Below are 19,489 nucleotides of genomic sequence, written 5' to 3'. Positions count from 1 at the left end.
TCTTAGTGGCTGCACTAGGTGGTACACACATATAACTAGCAATAAATTATTTTCCTTTTCCTTCATTTGAGAATGTCTTCATTTTCTCTTCATCCTTGAAGATATTTTTGCTCGATATAACATTCTGGGTAGATAATACACTTCTTTTAGCATTTGAGAAATGTCCTTTTACCTCCTGGCCTTCATGGTGAAAAATCCAGTATTATTCAAACCCCGCCCCGCAAGTTAAGTGTTGCACATCTCTCTGCTTTCAAGATGTCTTCTTTACCTTAAGTTCTCCTAAGTCTGACTATGTTGTCTTGATGCAGATTCTTTTGGGTTTTTCCTACATGCAGTTCCCTCAACTTCTTGAATTTGTAGTTTATGAGTTTTACCAAATTTAGAAAGTTTTTAGCTGTATGTCTTTGACTATTTTAATCCCATCCTTTCTTCTTTCTCCCAGAATTCAGGGACAAGAATATCTAACTTTTGTTATTATCCTACAGATCCTTGAGGCTCTGTTCATTTTATTAAAAATATTTTCACCCTGGACAGGTGGCTCAGTCACTTGGAGTGTTTTCATTTGATTCTTCATGTCTTCTATTTCTTTGCCGAGACCCTAGTTTTCATTTTTTTTCTATCGTGTTTGTAATTATTCTGGGAAGCATTTTTCTAATGGTTGCTTTATACTGTCAATTAACTTTAACATTTCTGTTATCTTGGTGTTCACATGTATCAATTGCCTTTATTAATTTAGTTTAAGATCTTTCTGGTTCTTGGTATGATGAGTAATTTTCAATTAAAACCTGGACATGTTAGGTTTCATGAGACTCTGGTTTTTAATTAAACCCTCCATTTTAGCTGACCTTGTTTGACATCACAATGTCAGGGAAAAGGTGGCATTGCTTCATTGTTGCTTGGTAACAGGATAAGTCCAGGTTTCCTAGCACTGACGCTCCTTGTCATTGCTGGGGGATGGGGGACAGTGATGATGATGAGGGAGTTCGCACTTTTCTCCTGGCATCCAGTGATAAGGCTTCCTGGCTATGAAGAGCTAAAGTGCCTCCTCACTGCTCCCCACATGACCTTCAATGATATGTCGTCAGGGTGATGGGTGTTATGTGGCCTCAATACCACCGGGCAAAGGAGAGAGGAAGAGATGCCTTGTAACTAATGCCTGGTGGGGATGAAAGTTCAGGCTCACTTCATGACCTACACTGACAATACCGGGCAAGGCGGCTGGCCAGCAATTTGGTAGGATGAAAGTCCGAGCTCACTACTTGGTCTTCTTTGACACTACCATAGCAGTGGGAGCTTGAAGCTCCTCAGATTGACAAAGGCAGAAGTCTAGGCTCCCCAGTTGGCCTTTGTTAGATTTTTTTCTGTTGTGTTTTGCTGAAGAACAGTATTGTCTAAGTCTTCTTACTTACTAGGTTGCCGCTCTCCTGGTCCTTCATTTAGAGAGCAGGATTTTGTTGGGATGTTTTTGTCTATGCTGAGCTCCTGCACTGAAGCTCAGCATGGATCCTTTGTTTTAGGATCTTGATTGATTTCAGTAACTCGCATTTGGGCTGTTTTCTCTACCCATGCTTTAAATTCCTGCTCTTATGTTTTAAGTTCACCAATAACCCAGGCCCCTGCACATATGTACTTGCAACCCCCTTCATGACCTTACTGTGTGGCCCCACATGTGCTGTATAATTTCCAGGTTTTGTAAGTAATAAATCTGTATCGTTTCAAAGTTTCCTGATGGTTATTGCTAAAGGGTGTCTTAATCATAAGAAGAAAAAGGGCTGTTCTACCAACACCCTTGGTTACCAACAGACTGAGACCAGTACAAAACATCCTTCTCATGTTGGTTTTTATATATAATGCACAGGGTGTTTAGCCGTATTCTGTGGGAGAAATAGGGTAAACTATGTCTCCTCCATCATCCTAGTAGTGCAAGTCTAATGATTTACTTTTGTGGGTTCGTTCTTTAAAAATGTATGTTTTCATTGATATTTTATAGAGAGAAGAAAGGGGAGAGGGAGAGAGACAGAAACATCAGTAAGCTGCCTCCTACACACCTCCTACTGGGGATTGAGCTGCAACCTGGGCATGTGTCCTGACCAGGAATCAAACCAGTGACCTCTTGGTGCATGGGTTGTCGCTCAACTACCTGAGCCACACAGGCCGGGCTTTTGAGAGTTCATTTTGATGACAAAAAGAAAAGTCATCCGATTTTGCCAATTCTCTTATAACAGTTTCAAAGATATTTATAGGTTTAAATAAAAAATAAAATACAAACCATAGAATTCATTTACTCTTACCTTGCTCACTGCCATTTGCACAAATGTTAAGATTGACATACGCACAAGCAGGGCCAGGCTTGGATGATCCTCTGGTGAGTGTAATTTCCAGGTCAGACCCCTTTAACTGAGCACACAGGAATATGTGATTGAGAAACTGCAGCATCTGAACACAGTGTCACAAATAACACAGCAACTGTTTCTTCTAAGAATAAGCACTTTCTACACTTCTGAGAACATAATCAGTACAGTCAACAAAATAGTCAAGGTCTACATTCCCTCCCCCTTTTACCTTTAAATATGCAAAATAGGAAATGAAATCATGTTGTAAATTGCCCCACTGAAAAAACTGTCATTTTTAGCTCTTGCTTGACTATCTTATTTGTCCTATATAAAGTAGGAACATGCCCAGTGGGCGCAGCTCAGTGGTTAAGCATCGACCTATGATCCAGGAGATCGAGGTTTGATTTCCGGTCAGGGCACATGCCCAGGTTGCAGGCTCGATCCCAAGTAGGAGGCATGCAGGAGGCAGCTTATCAATGACTCATCACTGATGTTTCTGTCCCACTCTCTCCCTCTCCCTTCCTCTCTCTAAAATCAATAAAGACATATTAAAAAAAAAAAAAAAAGAATAAATAAAAAGTAGGCACAAGATAAGAAGCAAATGATTGAATAAATGACTGACATAGATTTTCTTCCTGTTATAAATGACCAACTTCTGGCCATGTTTTGGTATTAGATTTCCATCTAATTTAGTTACAACTAAAATGTACCAACAGGAAATGAAATTTTAGTTTTATGTATAGCCTACTACCTTAAAAGTTAACTGCTTTTAAAGTCCACTGCAGTTAAACAATAGTTCCCAGAATCCATTATATTGACTTATGTAGTTTTAGATACAACTGGCCCATACAGCCATGTGATCCTGGCAATTCTTATGTACTTCCTGGCTACGTTCCCCAAGAGAACTGCTATGAGACCAAGTTTACCTTCCTTCCCTCTTTCCTATTGCAGGTATCATCTGTCTGATCCTACTGACTACTGTCCAGAGCAATAAGACTAAGTACTAAACTAACTGCTACTGAGGAAATGGAATTATCAAGATGTGAACACATAAACTAAATCTCTTAATAGTTCAACAGAAATCAGAACTCACCTTCATTTTTTCTTGAATAAGGACTTTATTTGATGAAGGGACTGGATATTGTTTCAAGGGAGCCTTTATGGTGGCAAATATGAACTCCATGTGGCTTTCAATAATAGTGCTCAGATAATTTCCTTCAGACTTTGCTGTGTAATAAACTGTTATTTCATCAGTCGGAAACAGATTGCACTGAAAGTACATACAGAAAATGTAAAAAGGGAAGCACTGTATTAATCGAAATGTAAGGTACTGTTGTTGAGCAAGAGCTGACAATCCCATGCAGTCACTACGGGAGGACATAGTCCTGCCCAACCCTCCTCCGAGACAAAGGAGTGACACAGCGGGAGCCCACTCACACAGCTCTGCACTAGACAAGAGAAGCCCTTTGACACTCACTTGACGGCACCCTACCCTTCCTCAGAGACACCTATTGTCATCTCTGATGACCTTCTGCACCAGTCAGGAGGGCTATGGATCCAGAAGATGATGTGGGGGAAGCCCCAGGGAAGTGAAAATGGGAGGACAAGGGACATAGGCTGGCTGACAGCGCCGAGGCAGAGAGACCATGCAGGGAGGGCGGGCTGACTCTCCTGTAGAGAGTTCAAACTGCCTGGACCATGCCTTAGTGACCAATTTTCATCAATCGGTTACCATGGTTTACATTACCTACCTCTCCCATCCTCCCCAACAAACAAAACAAAAACAAAATGAACAAAACTCCAAATCAGTAGCTTGCTCTCAATATGACAAACCTTTTTGCGAAGTTTTTGGATGCGATTGATGATTTCCCGAGCCACTCCTTGATCCACCATTGACTGGTCAGGGGTGACATCTAAGAGAACCAAAGCCTGTAGGAATAAACAGCACACCACGACAATCAAATAGAGAGATACGGTTCTTTCAAACTCAGCAAAATGCCACTTAAAATTAAATTCTGAGAAGTCTAATATGCAGCACTATATATTCACAAAACTAAACAAAGGACATAGGTAATTTAGTTTCTTTATAGTTTGGGTTCTTGTCTATAACCAGCAATCCCTTCATCTCTGGAGAGAGGTGCGGCTTTACCTTTCTTCTGCAGGGTGCTGCTCAAAGGAGATCTTGAGACTGCACCTATTAGCATCTCAAATCCATTTCGTTTAATAAATAGTATCAACTCTTCCAATAAAAACATCCATAGTCATAAAGCCCGTAGAGCAGCTTTTCACCACAAACAAGTGGATGAAAGGCAGCGTGTTTTCTTAACCCTGACCCCTTCTACCCTTTGGTTTGTTAGTGATTCCAGAGAGACTTTCTACAACGGACCACACTACTTTTTTATATGAGTTCAAACTGCCACTTTCTTGTCAATTTTGCCTACTTTTCTCTCTCACCAGTTCTCAAGGTTAATGATGATGTACTAATAATAAAAGTATCACTTCTTTTAGAGGGGGACATACTTATAAATTACATGGTTACCATTTACCTCAAAGGAAACTCAATCAGAGAAGTTAAACTTCATGAAGGGACAGAAGTCAGAACTAAAAATGGATGAGTCAGGGCAGCACACCCTGGCCCACAATGACACTTCCTCGAGTATAGACCACTTCTGCAGGCCTCCCTGACACTGGCTGTAGCCAGGAAGGACAGCAACCTCTGTGTTTACAATTCTCCCTGCACCCCCTTCCTGCCTTTTTAGCTTCCTTACCTTTGGCTCCTTACCAGTCTGCCTACATGTTGTCTACATGTAATGTAAGCCCCTGTGCAAAGGCTTGAGGGGGTTGGTCTCTTCATACAAGGTCTCCCCACCTCCCCTTGCATCTGGCATGTTAGGGACATAGGGACTCCAGCAAGCCCCCACTCCCACAGTGGAGATCTTACAACCTATCTGTCCGAAGAAGTCTGACCAGGAGTAAAAAAGAAATGCTGTGCTCTATCACAATAAAAAATGTAGATCCCAGAATCCAAAACTGCCTGTACAGCCTGTTCAAGGAGCACCCCCTAACCATCCCTACCTCTACCCCACACTGGACAGGCACTCTTCTCTGTACTTATTTTTACCAGATAATTTATCAGGCAGAATAACAATTGGCTCACTTCTGTCTTCATGACTTACTTTCTCCTCTATAATCTTATTTTTTGGTAAAGAAATGCTCTAGGGAACAGAAAATTACCTGAGCATCTGAGTGTGCTTCAAACTGCGCCGACCCAAACGTGGCCTGATCAAAGGTGTACATGAGGCGAATGTCGTCTTCATGTAATTCATGGCCTCCCACAACAATGGTCCCTGTTAGAGAAGCAACTGCCACTGTTAATTTGTTCCTCTTCCTCCTCAACCTGCCCGGCTACAAGCATATTGTGCCACTTTTTGATAAAATTCCTAGCAGCCCAGACAGCATGGCTCAGCGGCTGAGCATCAACCTATGATCCAGGAGATCGAGGTTCTATTCCCTGTCAGGGCACATGCCCGGGTTGCGGGCTCCATCCCCAGCAGAGGGTGTGCAGGAGGCAGCTGATCAATGACTCTCTCATCGATGTTTCTCCCTCTCCCTCACTCTCTCTGAAATCAATAAAAATATATTAAAAAAAAAATTCCTAGCATTAAGCCACAGAGGCTTCAAGATATCCTGTCCTTCTGAACCAAAGTCTACTGTCGTATATAAACTCCCAGGTCCAAGGACATGCCAGGCAGCCATGACTCCCCACCATAAACACAGACCTCAGGGCGTGACTAAGAATGCAGTCTGCAGAGCCAACAGAACTTAGGCTCACCCTTACTGACAAGAGGACCTTGATTCCATTACGTGCTGGGCAAAGTGCAGTCAGGTAGGTAAAGTGAGGTGAACAGTGTGAAATTTTGACTGTCATGCTTGTCCACCCCAGGCAGAGCATTTAAACAGTCAAAGATGGCAACTCCCATCTTCATGAAGCCTGCTGAGATTACCCACCATGGTGTTCTTGGTGCCCTGAGTACTGGGCTGCCATTATCACGTCAGTCACTGTGTTCTGAAAACTACTTTGCTTTCCATCATGCAGATCAGTTTATTCAGAAACTACAGTTTTGAAACGGTGGTCTTTTGGTTTTAAGTAAGATGGATTTCAAAATTTTTTTATATTTTGGCTATCTGGTGAAACAACTTAGATTCATGACTGGAAGTTTAATCAAAGATTTTATTAATTAAATATAGTAAATTAGTTATGACACAACTTTTAGTTGCTAGCCTCTCATGTAAGCTCTCCAGATAAATTTTATCTGTTTGAGGAATCTTAAAGACATTTCCCGCAATTTCCATAATCACTCATCTGAACTCAATCTAAATCTCTATTCATGTCACCTCTGTGCTTATGATTTTCAACTTCAGAGGGAGCCCTTAACACTTTGTGCTCCAGGACAGCTGCAGAACGTCAAGCAGCCATAAGACGACCAAGTTGCAGGCATGATTCTAATCATGGTCGAGCTGATAACTTCTGAACACATGGATAGGAAAGGAAGAGAGAGCTGACTCCCCTAACCTCCTCATAATGTCCTATAGCTTTCCATCTGAGCACTTATCAAGACGATGACTACTTCCATAGATCTTTCATGTCTGCCAGCACAATAAGGGAAAGGACGACATCTGTTCCCACGGCCACCTGAACCGAAGGGCTTTCAAAATATTTGCTGAACTAGCCCAACTGAGAGACCAATACAAGAATTCTAGAAATTTTAGAGAAACTGTGATGGGTTCTGACCTAGTTCTTCACAAAAAGTTCTAAACCTCAGTGCTAAACCCTTCTCTAAAAATACTTTAATCTTTTTCCTCAGTATTTTCCAGTCTTCATCCTGATACCTCCAAAAGTTATCATCTTTCCTGTAGCAACATCCCCAAGGGCTCTGCTTTCTCTTCCATGAAGGCAGATTTTCTGGGCCCACATTAGCATTTGTAGAATTCAATGGTAAACTAAGGGCCACCCATCTGATTCTGTAATTTCTATCTAGAAAGTCAGTCCAAAGAAATCAATTTCATAAAAATATTTACATGAATATATTCACTGAAATATAACAGAGTATTGAAAGAATGAAAATAGTCCAGCAGGGCGTGGCTCAGCGGTGGAGCATCAACCTAGGAGTCAGGTGATCGGGGTTCGATTCCTGATCAGGGCTCATGCCCGGGTTGCGGGCTCGATCCCCAGTCTAGGGCGTGCAGGAGGCAGCCGATCATTGACTCTCTCATCATTGATGTTTCTGTCTCTCTCTCTCCTTCTCCCTTCCTCTCTCTGAAATTAAAAAAAAAAAAAAAAAAAAAAAAGAATGGAAATAACCTAAGGAACCAATAATAAAAGACTGGTTAAAACCATTATCAGGTATCCATATGAAGGCAAATTAGGCAATTACTGAAACAACATCTTAATATAAACAAGTAGAAATGTTTCAAATATAAATTAAAAATATAAAAAGGAATGAGAATCAAAATCTAAAATTACAGTATCATCTCCTTCACAACAGTGCCCAGCACCTAATGTGCGTATATACACGTGTGTGTGTGTATATTTTAATCCTCACCTGAGGGTATTTTCCCACTAATTTTTAGAGACAGTGGAAGGAAGGGAAGAGGGGGAGGGAGAGAAAGAGAGAGAGCATCCTCACCTGGGAGTATTTTCCCATTAATGTTTAGAAAGAGTAGAAGGGAGGGAAGGGGGGAAGAAGGGGAGGGACATGGATTGGTTGCCTCTTGCCTGCAACCGAGGTATGTGCCCTTGACCTCCAGAATCAAACCCTGGTGAACTTCTGGCCCGTGGGCCAATGCTCTAACTACTATGCCGAACCAGCCAGGGCAGCACCTAACACATTACACAGCAGAGACCAGGCACTGAATCTACGTTAAATGAATGGGTGATGAGTTAGGGGTCATCTTTATTGTCTTCTTTAAGTTTTTCTAAACTATCAGAATTATTCCTAATAAACATCTTTACTTAAGAAAAGTTTATGACAGAAGCCTCCTCAGACTGAGACCCCCACCAGGCTGACACACACCATTCTTCTGGAACTGCTCCAGCTCCTCACTGCTCAGCTGCTTGATGGATGCCATCACTGCTCTGAAGGCGCCCTTCAGCCGCTTCCCCAGGATCATGTGATCTGGTTCTGCCCGTAGGCGAATACCATACTTGTTTTTATCTGTAGACAGTGTAACTTTTTGAACATTCAATTCCTATGGTTGGTAGACAAGATGAAAAAAACACACAAGGGAAATGAAAACATAAGTCCACAAAAAAAATTGCTGGCAAATGTTAACAACAACATTATTCACAGTGACAAAAAGCGGACACCCAGACATCCCCCAACTGTGAGCACAGGTAAAAATGTGGCCTATCCCTACTATGGGCTCTTAGTAAGCAATATGTAGAAATGAAGCACTAATTCATGCTATAACACAAATAGAGTAGAAGATGCCAGATCCAGAAGACCACGTACTACATGATTCTATTTCTATGAAGGGTCCAGAGTAGGCACACCTGGTGACAGAAAACAGGTGTGCAGTTGAGAGCAACAGTGGGATCTTGAGGGGGAAATGGTACATGAATGTTAAAGGATACAGGATATCTTTATGCAATGATGAAAACGTTATAAAATTGTAGTGATTAACTGCACAACTATATAAATTGATACTAAAACCACTGAATTGAATGGTATGAAAAAACCTTTCCTGTCCAGATCAGCCAAAACAGTTGAGCATAAGCTCAACTAAAAACAACTCTTAAAAGAGGTTACATCTCTTCAAGGTAACTTTTGCTCAAGCAATTTCAGAGCATCACAAGGTTAGCCAAGAAGAACCAGTTCATCATAACATTTCACGCCTCCATCATGCTAGTTAAACATCACTAACGCAGCAGGAACTGATGACAGCACAGGAAATACGAAGGAAGCAAATTGTAGAGAAGTGTCAGTTTCCATCACACACACCAGTGATTAAAGTATTCTATTGAAATATATTGTTTTTATCAATATCTGCAAGCATTCATTATAAAACTTTTAACTCTTTACTTTCTAATATTTATCTGGAATTCTCAAGCAATCAAAACCAATATAGATATTAATATTTTCTACAATAATACATCTAAATATCACTGGTAAAAACAATGAGATTTAAAATATGCTGTATTTGTCTTTAAAACATCATGGAATAAAGCTTCTTTGCAGGATAACTGACACTTATTTAGACTCTTGACCTCAAATCTTCACTTCTAGCCACCTGTCCAATGTCCATGCTCTGACTCAGGCAAGGACACACACAGCCTTTTGTTTGTAATGAGAAACCTATATTTCCAACAACAGGAGAAAATTAAATAAATTATGATACAGCCAGAAAGTGAACATTATGCAGAATAAAGTAGATCTTCGTGTGTTCGCATGAGATGCCCTTTGATGCGTGTACAGGTGTATAAAATGCTAGGAACAACCCTTGCAGGATAGCTTAGTGAACATCCCTAGGAGGGAGGAGATTCCAAGGAGCAAATGGGATGCGAAAGGACTCACCCTGCACTCTATTGCTAGTGCTTGAACTGTTTACAACCAATGTGTTCACTTGTTACATATATAATTTGAAGGAACAAAGTTATTTTGTTAATTATCAGAAAGTACTTTACAGAAGAGAAGTGGATAAAGGTATAAATAATCCAACTAGGGTAAGGAAATTCACTGACCTTGAAATCATTTTCAAAGAATTACTATAACATTGTGAAAATGCATGATGATTCTTAGCAGAAAGTAAAACTTTATGGATAAATTTATGTATATGAAGATATACAAAATAAAAAGGATAAGTTACACACTCAAAGTGTAGTTCACTGAAGAAGCAAGGAAAGAAGTCTGTTTGGATCTAGAGACAAATCATTTACTTTACCTCAATGATATACTTCTCCAAAGACCTGATATCATTGAGAGCCTCTGGATCTTGATGGATAACCACAATTTCTTTCAAAGGATACTAGGAGGAAAAGACAAGAAAGAATTCACTAAGCAGCCAGAAAAATGGAATGTTAAAGGTTTTATCCTCAAGTCAAGTTCCAAGAATAACTAGACTCCACTACTACTAAGTCATTCATACCCATATTGTAGAAATGAAAAAAAAATTTATGCCATTGCTGGAAGCCCTCTATACTAAGAAAATACTTAAAGACATAATTATTTAGGTATGTGCAATGTAAAATAAATAAAATCTCAAACCTTTAATGGAATAGTTTTGCGGTCTCGAATCACTCGCCCAAGTTCAATCACAGACTGCATTCTAGATACTGCACTCTCGATTTTCTTGTCAATCAATTCCTCTCTGATTAGAAGAGGTAGGGATGTAAGAGACATTGGATTGAAAAGAAAAAAGAAATCCCCAACAATAGGCATGCCTACAGGAGGATGGTCAGGTGAACATACGGTGTGCAAGGCCTGCTAGTGAAGCACCTGGGGAAGGACAGCATGCGCTGGCTCTGGGGGCACATGGCAAGGGGAGGAGGCAAGCTGGAGTCTCCTACTCAGTACCCATCAGCCCCCAAGGCGACTCCAACAAACCTGCTCACCCCCCAGGTGCTGCAGCGCTACAGAGGGTTCCACAATGAGCATCCCCACTCCTAACCACTCTGTACCCTGAAGAGCAGCTCAAGTGAGAGGCAGGGCACGAAGGGGTTAGGCCCCCACACGAGGGCATCTCTAGCAACTTCCCTTGCCATGCCCAGGTGAGGCTTACATGTATTTGATTCTTCCTCTTTTTTTTTGGTTAATCCTCAGGCGAGGATATTTTTTCCTTTGCTTTTTAGAGAGTGGGAGGGAGGGAGAAGGAGAGGGAGAGAAACATCGATGTGAGATACACATCGATTGATTGCCTCCTGCATGCATCCTAACCAGGCCTGGGGATTGAACATGGAACCCAAGTACATACCTCTGACCAGGAATTGCACCCACAACCCTTTGGTGCACGGGCCCACATTCTAACCACTGAGCAAAACTGGCCAGTGCTGTATTTGATTCTTACCGAACACGGGGCAGCATGAGGTAGTGGATGCTGAGTGTGTCCTTGTCCTGGACAGAAACAGGGTCAATGAGCATCTTCAGGTTCTGATACATCAATTCAGTAAGAAAAGGTGTATACGGGGCCTATATAAGAACAGAAGACATCATGTCATTCATATGCAACCACCATTATCTGATCTCAGAGAAAAGATGGCAATTAAACATTTTAGAGAAAGACACAGATATATGCACAGAAGTGGACATGAGGTTACTAAACATGTCCCACGAAAGAGAGAATACTTAATCTTGACCTTGGCGAGAGGAACTTCCTATGAAGTACAGGAGGGGTACAGCCAGGACACAAAGCATCCTGGAGGATTTCTGTAATAAAAATAAGAGTCACTGGCCTATCTCAAGAAACAAGAAAAACTCCAAGTAAACACCCTAACATTAATCTTAAAGAACCAGAAGAACAGCCGTCCAAAGCAGCAGAAGACAGGAAATAAAACTTAGAGCAGAATGGAATGGAGGAGAGAACTACAATACTATGCAAGAAAGTAATAAAACAAACAACTGGTTCTATGAAAAGATTAATAACATTGACAAACACCTGGCTATACTCACTAAGGAAAAGAGTGAAAAGACTCAAATAAGATAAGAAATTAAAGAGAAGTTACTACATACATACAAAGGATCACACTGAAATACTATAAGACTACTGACCACCAAATTCAATAACCTGAAAGAAATGGATCGATTTCTAGACATATATAATCTTTCTAGCCCTGGCTGGAATGGCTCAGTGTTTAGAGTGTCAGTCCATGCATCACAGGATCACAGGTTAGATTACTGGTCAAGGGCACAAACCTGAGTTGCAGGTTTGATCCCTGGCCCTGGTTGGGATACATGCAGGGGACAGCCAATCGATGTGTCTCTCTCACATCGCTGTTTCTCTCACTCTACTCTCTATCCCACTCCTTCCCTTCTTTCCTTCCACTCTCTCTAAAAATCAATGAAAAAATATACTCAGTTGAAGATTAACAAAAAAACAAAGCACCCCTCCCCCGCCAAACAAGAAGACTCCTAAAAGCAAAAGTCCAGGACCAGATGTCTTCACTAGTGAATTCTACCAAACATTCAGAGACTTGATGCCTATCCTTCTCAAACTCTTCCAAAAAACTGAAAAAAGAGCCAATATTTCCTAACACATTTTATGAGGCCAACATAAACCCTGACACCAAAACCTGCACGAACACCACAAAAAAGAAAGCTACAACCCAGTATTTCTGATGACTGCAGATGCAAAAATCCTAAACAAGATACTAGCAAACTGAATACAATACATTACAAAAATAATACATCATAATCAAGTGGGATTCACTGCAGGGCCACAAGGATGGTTCAACATACACAAATGACCAATGTGATACACAGTAACAAAATGAAGGACAAAAAGTCCCACGATCATACAACATATGCGGAAAAAGCACCTGACAAGATACAGCATCCACTTATGAGTAATACACTCAATAAAATGGGTAGAGAAGGAAGGACCTTGGTAAAATAAAGGCCAAATCCCTCAGCTAACATCATGCTCAAAGGCGAAAACTGAAAGCTTTTTCTTTAAGATCAGGAACAATACGAGTATGTCCACTCTCACCACTCTTACTCAACATAGTACTGGAAGTCCCAGCCAGAACAATAGGCAAGAGAAAAAAATAAAAGGCATCCAAATGGGGAAGGAAGAAGTAAAACTGTTACCTTTTGCAGATGACCGATTCTGCATATGGAAAACCCTAAAGACTCCACCAAAAAATCAGTAGAAACAATAAACAAATACAGTGAAGTTACAGGAAAAAACCCTAATATGTTAACAATAAAATTTCAAAAAACCCCTAATAAAATAAAAAGAACAACAACAAAAAACCCCAATTCCTTTTGCAACTGCAACAAAAAGAATAGAATATCTGGGAATAAACTTAACAAAGGATGTGAAGGACCTACCTGTACACTGAAAACTGCAAGACATTATTATTATTATTATTATTATTTTTTTTTTAAAGAGAGGCTTTTTTTTTTTTTTAATATCCTTATTGATTTCAGAGAAAGGAAGGGAGAGGGAGAGGGAGAGAGACAGAAACATCAATGATGAGAGAGTCATTGATTGGCTGCAGCCCACAACCCGGGCATGTGCCCTGACCGGGAATCGAACCCTGATCGCCTGGATCCTAGGTCGACGCTCAACCGCTGAGCCACGCCTGGCTGGGCTTTTTTTTTTTTTTTTTAAAGAACCTATAAACCTGAGTGGGTTCCTTCTGTTTTTTTTTTTTAAAATATATCTTTATTGATTTCAGAGAGAGGAAAGGAGAGGGAGAGAGAGAGCTAGAAACATCAATGATGAGAGAGTCATTGATCGGCCGCAGCCCGCAACCTGGGCATGTGCCCTGACCAGGAATTGAACCCTGATCGCCTGGATCCTAGGTCGACACTTAACTGCTGAGCCACGCCCGGCCGGGCACTGCAAGACATTATTAAGAGACTGAAAACGACACAAGAAAATGGAAAGGTATTCCATATGGCTTGGAAGAATCACCATAGTTATAATGGACATACTACCCAAAAGCAATATACAGATTTAATGTAACCCCATCAAAACACCAATGAGATATTAAAATGAAACAGAACACAAAATCATCATATTTGTATTGAACCACAAAAGACCCCAAACACTAAAAACAATCCTGAGAAAAAAGAACAAAACTGAAGGTATCACACTCCCTGACTTCAAAATATACTACAAAGCAACAATAATTAAAACAGCATGGTACTGGCAGAAAAACAGACACACAAGCCAACAGAACTGAAAGCCAAGCCCAGGAACAAACCCACATGAGTATGGGCAAGTAATTTTTGACAAAGGAGACAAAAACATACAATGGAGAAAAGACTCTTCAATAAATGGTGCGGGGGACATTGGAAAGTCATATAAAAAAGAATGAAACTAGGGTTTAACCATACATACTAAAACACAGGCACTAAACTTTATGGACCTTGGTCTTAGAGAATTTTATAAATTTGACCCCAAAAGCAAGGGAAGTAATAGCAAAAATAAATGAATGGGACTATATCAAACTAAAAACTAGCTTCTGCACAGCAAAAGACACCATGAACAAAACAAAAGAGAAACCAACCAGATGGGAGATATTTGCAAACGACAGCTCTGACAGGGGTTAATATCCAAAATATATAAAGAACTCATACATTGTACAAATAATCCAATTAAAAAATGGGCAGAGGACCTGAACAGACACCTCTCCCAAGAAGGCATACAGCATGGCCGGGCATGGCTCAGCGGTTGAGTGTCGACCTGGGATCCAGGCGATCAGGGTTCGATTCCCGGTCAGGGCACATGCCCAGGTTGCGGTCTAGGCAGCCCCATCAATGACTCTCTCATCATTGATGTTTCTATCTCTCTCTCTCCCTCTCCTTTCCTCTCTCTAAAATCAATAAATATATATTAAAAAAAGAAGAAGAAAAAAAAAGGCAAACAAATGGCCAACAGAGATATGAAAAGATGCTCAACTTCACTAGCTATTAGGGAAATGCAAATCAAAATGACAATGAGATACCACTTCATACTGTTAAGAACGGCTACTATCAACAAGACAGGTAATAACAAGTGTTGGAGAGGTTGTGGAGAAAAGGGAGCCCTCATTCACTGCTGGTGTGAATGTAGACTGGTACAGCCACTATGGAAAGCAGTCTCGCAGTTCCCCAAAGTATTAAGAATAGAGCTACCATATGATTCAGCAACCCCTCTTCTGGGTATCTACCAGAAAAATTTAAAAACATTTATTTGCAAAGATATATGTGCCCCTATGTTCACTGTAGCGTTATTCACAATGGACAAGACATGGAAACAGCCTAAGTGTCCTTCAATAGAGGACTGGCTAAAGATGATGTGGGACATGTACACAATGGAATACTACTCAGCCATAGGATGAAAGACTGTCATTTGCAATAACATGGATGGATCTTGAGAGTATCGTGGAAGCAAAATTAAGTTAGGCAGAAAAAGCTAAAAACCATATGATTTCACTCATATGTGGGCTATAAAACTGAAAACAACAAAGAACAAACAAGAAAAACAAAAACTCATAGACACAGACAATAGTACAGCTGTTACCAGAGGGAAGGGGTGATAAAGCTTAACGGGGATGAAATACATGGTGACAGAAGATTTGACTGGATGGTGGGCACAGTGTAATATACAGATGATGCATCATTAGAATTGTACACTGTCTGAAACCTATATAATTTTATTAACCAATAATTTTATTAACCATTGTCACCTCAGTAAATTTAATTTAAAAAACAAACAAAAACAGGAGTCACTGACCATGTGCCAGCAAAGTCAATATCCCTAAAACTCAGAAACCTCATTTGTAAACTGAGGGAACACAACCTGATTCACAGGATAAAAATGAATGACAGATGTGAGGAACCAGGCATAGGACCTGAAACAAAGCAGGTTCTCATTCTGTGTATGTTTAGGGAATGTACAGAAGGCTTATAATTTACAATGGAGTAGCAGAAATAGGATACGAGGAATTAAAACAAGTAAAAATTTTACTTGTAAGTTATTTAATATTTCAATCGGTAGAAACATGTTTCAAGTAAAATACTGTTTGTATTACGTTTGGTTAGAGATAGTACACGAGCATCACTGTTACAATGAGGGATTCCACATGAGGATGAGGTATGATGTTCGAGGAACTGTGGCAATTCAATTTAGATGCAAGAACCATGACCTGAAATATGCTATCGGTCGTGAAAAGAAAAAAATCCAGCTTTTTAAAAACAGTATTAACTTTCTCCCCCATTTATATATTTCTATCACCATTTATCCCCCTATACCCTCTTCTACCCCCTGGCCCCCTTTTCCTGCAATCACCACAAAGATCTAGCTTTTGAAACTAATGTAATGAGATTTCTAGTATGATTTCTGAAAAGGAACTCGAGATTTAAGTTGTTTAAAACTCAAATTTTCTATTTCTGGTGGACCAAATACAGAATAGATACAGAGGACACTGAAGCAACGGGGCACTGCGAGCAGCCCACAGGGCCAGAGTTTTAAAATGGCAATGAATCTTACCATAAGTTTGCACAGAGAGAGCAGAACACTAAACAAGGTCTCCAGGGCCGAAACACAATCCTCCACTCCGTTCTCGCCCTAGTGAATAAAAGGAAACACACAATGAACACCAAGTAAGAAGTTTATTAAAAAGAGGCAATCCACAGGGAGCACAGTACAGAGACAGGAAAGAGAGAGCAAGATGTGACCACAACCACAAATGTCTGGGGTCAGTGTAGAAAGCAAGGATGGGGCCAAGCTGATGGAGAATGGCCCTGTAACTATGAGGTAAAGACAAGTTAGAAAACCCAAAGTCGGAGGGTGGGACTCCCACACAACAGAAAGTAGTAGTTGGTAACACAAAAAATTTAAAGTACCTTTAGGTAACTTTTTTTTTTAAAGTATATACTATGTGTATAAAAATAATTATACTAATTCATTATTTTTAAAAAAGATAAAAAAAATTCAACCATAATTATATTACCCAGAAACAATTACTGTAAACATTTGAATGCATGTCCTTGTAGGTCTTGTGTGTATATATAGATATACATGTATACATGTGCATATTTAACAAAAATGAATTACTGTTCTGTTATGGGTTTTTGTCATTAACACGTTTAAAGACAAAACTGATAGGCAGTAGGCAGCTCAAAGTGGTCTTTGGTATGGGCATCCCTCACTTCCTGTCTTCCACAATTACTGTTTACACACGGCTTAAGTCTTGAGACAGGACCTGTTCTTGACTCATTTGAAATCCCCAATTGGCTCAAAAAAGAGTTTTGTCAACAAATAACTGACCCACTAGAGGTAGGAGACCCTCTGGAGATCAGTTTTTGACATTTGGAAATATTTGCATAACTTTATTTTGGGTTTTAAGAGGTATGCTCAGCTTAATTCTAAATGGCTCTGAGACTCCCTCCAATATGACATGTCCATAACTGTGTTCTGAAAATATGCACCACGACTTTTAGAACTTATAGGTCCCCACCCACCAAATGGCAATAAATACAGTTAATATGTAAGGTAAAAAGAAAAAAATTGCTTCAAAACATGAGATCATGTGGCTGGACTCATTTTCACACTTCCTGCACTTTTTGTTCTTCCAAACAACAGTCTGGACTTACCTTTAATCTTCGGCGGTTCATTCTGACGTACCAATTCGTCAGAACATCGACAAACTTAACCAGGCGAGGCACCACAGTATAGAGCCTATAAGCTAAAAGGAAGATCAATCAATCAGGCGGTGAGAATAGACAAAGCATTTGGGGTGCTTGGGGAAAGGGGTAGATACAAGAAAAGAACAAGCAACCCTGTCACTCAAAGGTCGCCATGCTCGTTAGGAAAGAGAATCAAAGTGAAGCAATCACAATGGCTCATTCACTTGAGGACACATACTTCCTGACTGTCAAGTGTCTTGGGGTGCACACAAACCGCCCTGTGAGCCACTGCCAGTTTGAACAATGAAAACCCCTTATGTGTGGCTGAGAGACCAACACTGCCCATCACATGATTCCAGCAGGAGGGTTTACCTGGAGCTGTGCAATGCTGCAGCACCACAAAATACCGACTTCCTTCCACTGTACTACTCTGTACCTCAACTAAGTCTGACACACAACAAGTTCTAATTAGATGTTACGGGGCATAGCATAGGTCAGCGTTTCTCAACCAGAGCAACTCTGTACCACAGGGGACACTGTCTGGAGACATTCTGGCTGTCATAACTGAGCAGGTAGGTGCTCCTGGCATCTGGCAAAGGGACCCCGCAATGCTTGTTGCTCAACTGCTCAACATCACAACACACAGCACAGCCCGACAACAGAGAACAACCAGGCGCAAGCTATCCATCATGATGCCACTGAGAAACTTAGCAAGAACTGTGAGTAAAACAGAATAGGCTTTCTAATACCTCATTTACCATACTTGGTTTTATTTTGTTTTGCAAATTTTTTAAAATATAAATTGTATGTTTTTGGCAACCCTGCAAGTTTATCAGTACCACTTTTCCAACATCATTTGCTCAATTTGTGTCTGTCACATTTTGGGGATTCTTGCAATATTTCAAACTATTTCATTATTATACTTGCTATGGTGAGCTGTGCTCAGTGGTCTTTGATGTTAATATTGCAACTGTTTTGGGGTATCATGAACCGTTCCCACAAAACACTGCAAACTTAATCGATAAATGCTGTGTGTTCCAACTGATCTGACTGCCCCTCCCCCCTCCTACTCCTCAGGCCTCTCCATTCCCTGAAATACAACATTAAAATTAGGCCAATTCATAGACCTACAATGGCCTCTAAGTGTTCAAGTGAAAGAAGAGTTGCACAGTTACTCCTGAAGATGCTGTGAAGATTGTTGAAATGATAACAAAGGATTTAGAATACTACATAAACTTAGCTGATAAAGCAGCAACAGGGTTTGTGGGAGACTGACTCCAATTTTGAAAGAAGTTCTACTTGGTTAAAATGCTATCAAACTGCATCCCACGGCACAGAGAAACTGTGCAAGAGTCAACTGATGCAGCAAACTTCATTGTTGTCTAATTTTTAAAAATTGCCACAGCCACCCCAGCCTTCAGCACCACCACCCTTGTTGGTGAGCAGCCGTCAATGAAGGAGGGAGCCCTGGCCTGGTGGCTCAGCTGGATAGAGGTCGTACCAATACTCCAAGGTTGAGAATTCGATCCCTGGTCAGGGCACACACAAGAATCAACCAATAAATGAATAAGTGGAACAACAAATGGATGTTTTTTTTTTTCTTCTTTCTCTCTCCAAAATCAATAAATAAAAAAATTAAAAAAAAAAAAAAAAAGATGAACTCCACCAGCAAAGGCCACTGAGGCTCCGACGACAGCTAACATTTTTTAAATTAATGTACGTACATTGTTTTAGACACAATGCTATTGTACACTTAATAGTATAAACGTAACTTCTATATCCACAGGGAAACCAAAGTTCACGCGACTTGCTTTATTGCGA

The 19,489-nt window shown here is 40.4% G+C and overlaps 1 protein-coding gene across 1 annotated transcript in view; it reads right to left on the bottom strand.

Annotated features, from left to right (window-relative positions):
- Window positions 1-19,489, bottom strand: part of IARS1 (isoleucyl-tRNA synthetase 1) — a 93,891-nt gene that overhangs the window by 19,535 nt on the left and 54,867 nt on the right. Inside the window, exons 21-30 of the mRNA XM_087822504.1 lie at window positions 17,636-17,727; window positions 16,530-16,607; window positions 11,397-11,518; window positions 10,598-10,700; window positions 10,275-10,358; window positions 8,408-8,582; window positions 5,568-5,680; window positions 4,167-4,262; window positions 3,427-3,603; window positions 2,292-2,397 (exon numbers count right to left, since the gene is read on the bottom strand). Coding sequence (XP_087678630.1) covers window positions 2,292-2,397; window positions 3,427-3,603; window positions 4,167-4,262; window positions 5,568-5,680; window positions 8,408-8,582; window positions 10,275-10,358; window positions 10,598-10,700; window positions 11,397-11,518; window positions 16,530-16,607; window positions 17,636-17,727 — 1,146 coding nt within the window. The remainder of the gene's footprint in view (window positions 1-2,291; window positions 2,398-3,426; window positions 3,604-4,166; window positions 4,263-5,567; window positions 5,681-8,407; window positions 8,583-10,274; window positions 10,359-10,597; window positions 10,701-11,396; window positions 11,519-16,529; window positions 16,608-17,635; window positions 17,728-19,489) is intronic.

This window comes from Miniopterus natalensis, chromosome 12 (genome assembly GCF_054644295.1).
Source record: "Miniopterus natalensis isolate mMinNat1 chromosome 12, mMinNat1.hap1, whole genome shotgun sequence".
Taxonomy (NCBI): Eukaryota; Metazoa; Chordata; class Mammalia; order Chiroptera; family Miniopteridae; genus Miniopterus; species Miniopterus natalensis.
This window is presented reverse-complemented; position numbering and strand designations above follow the sequence as displayed.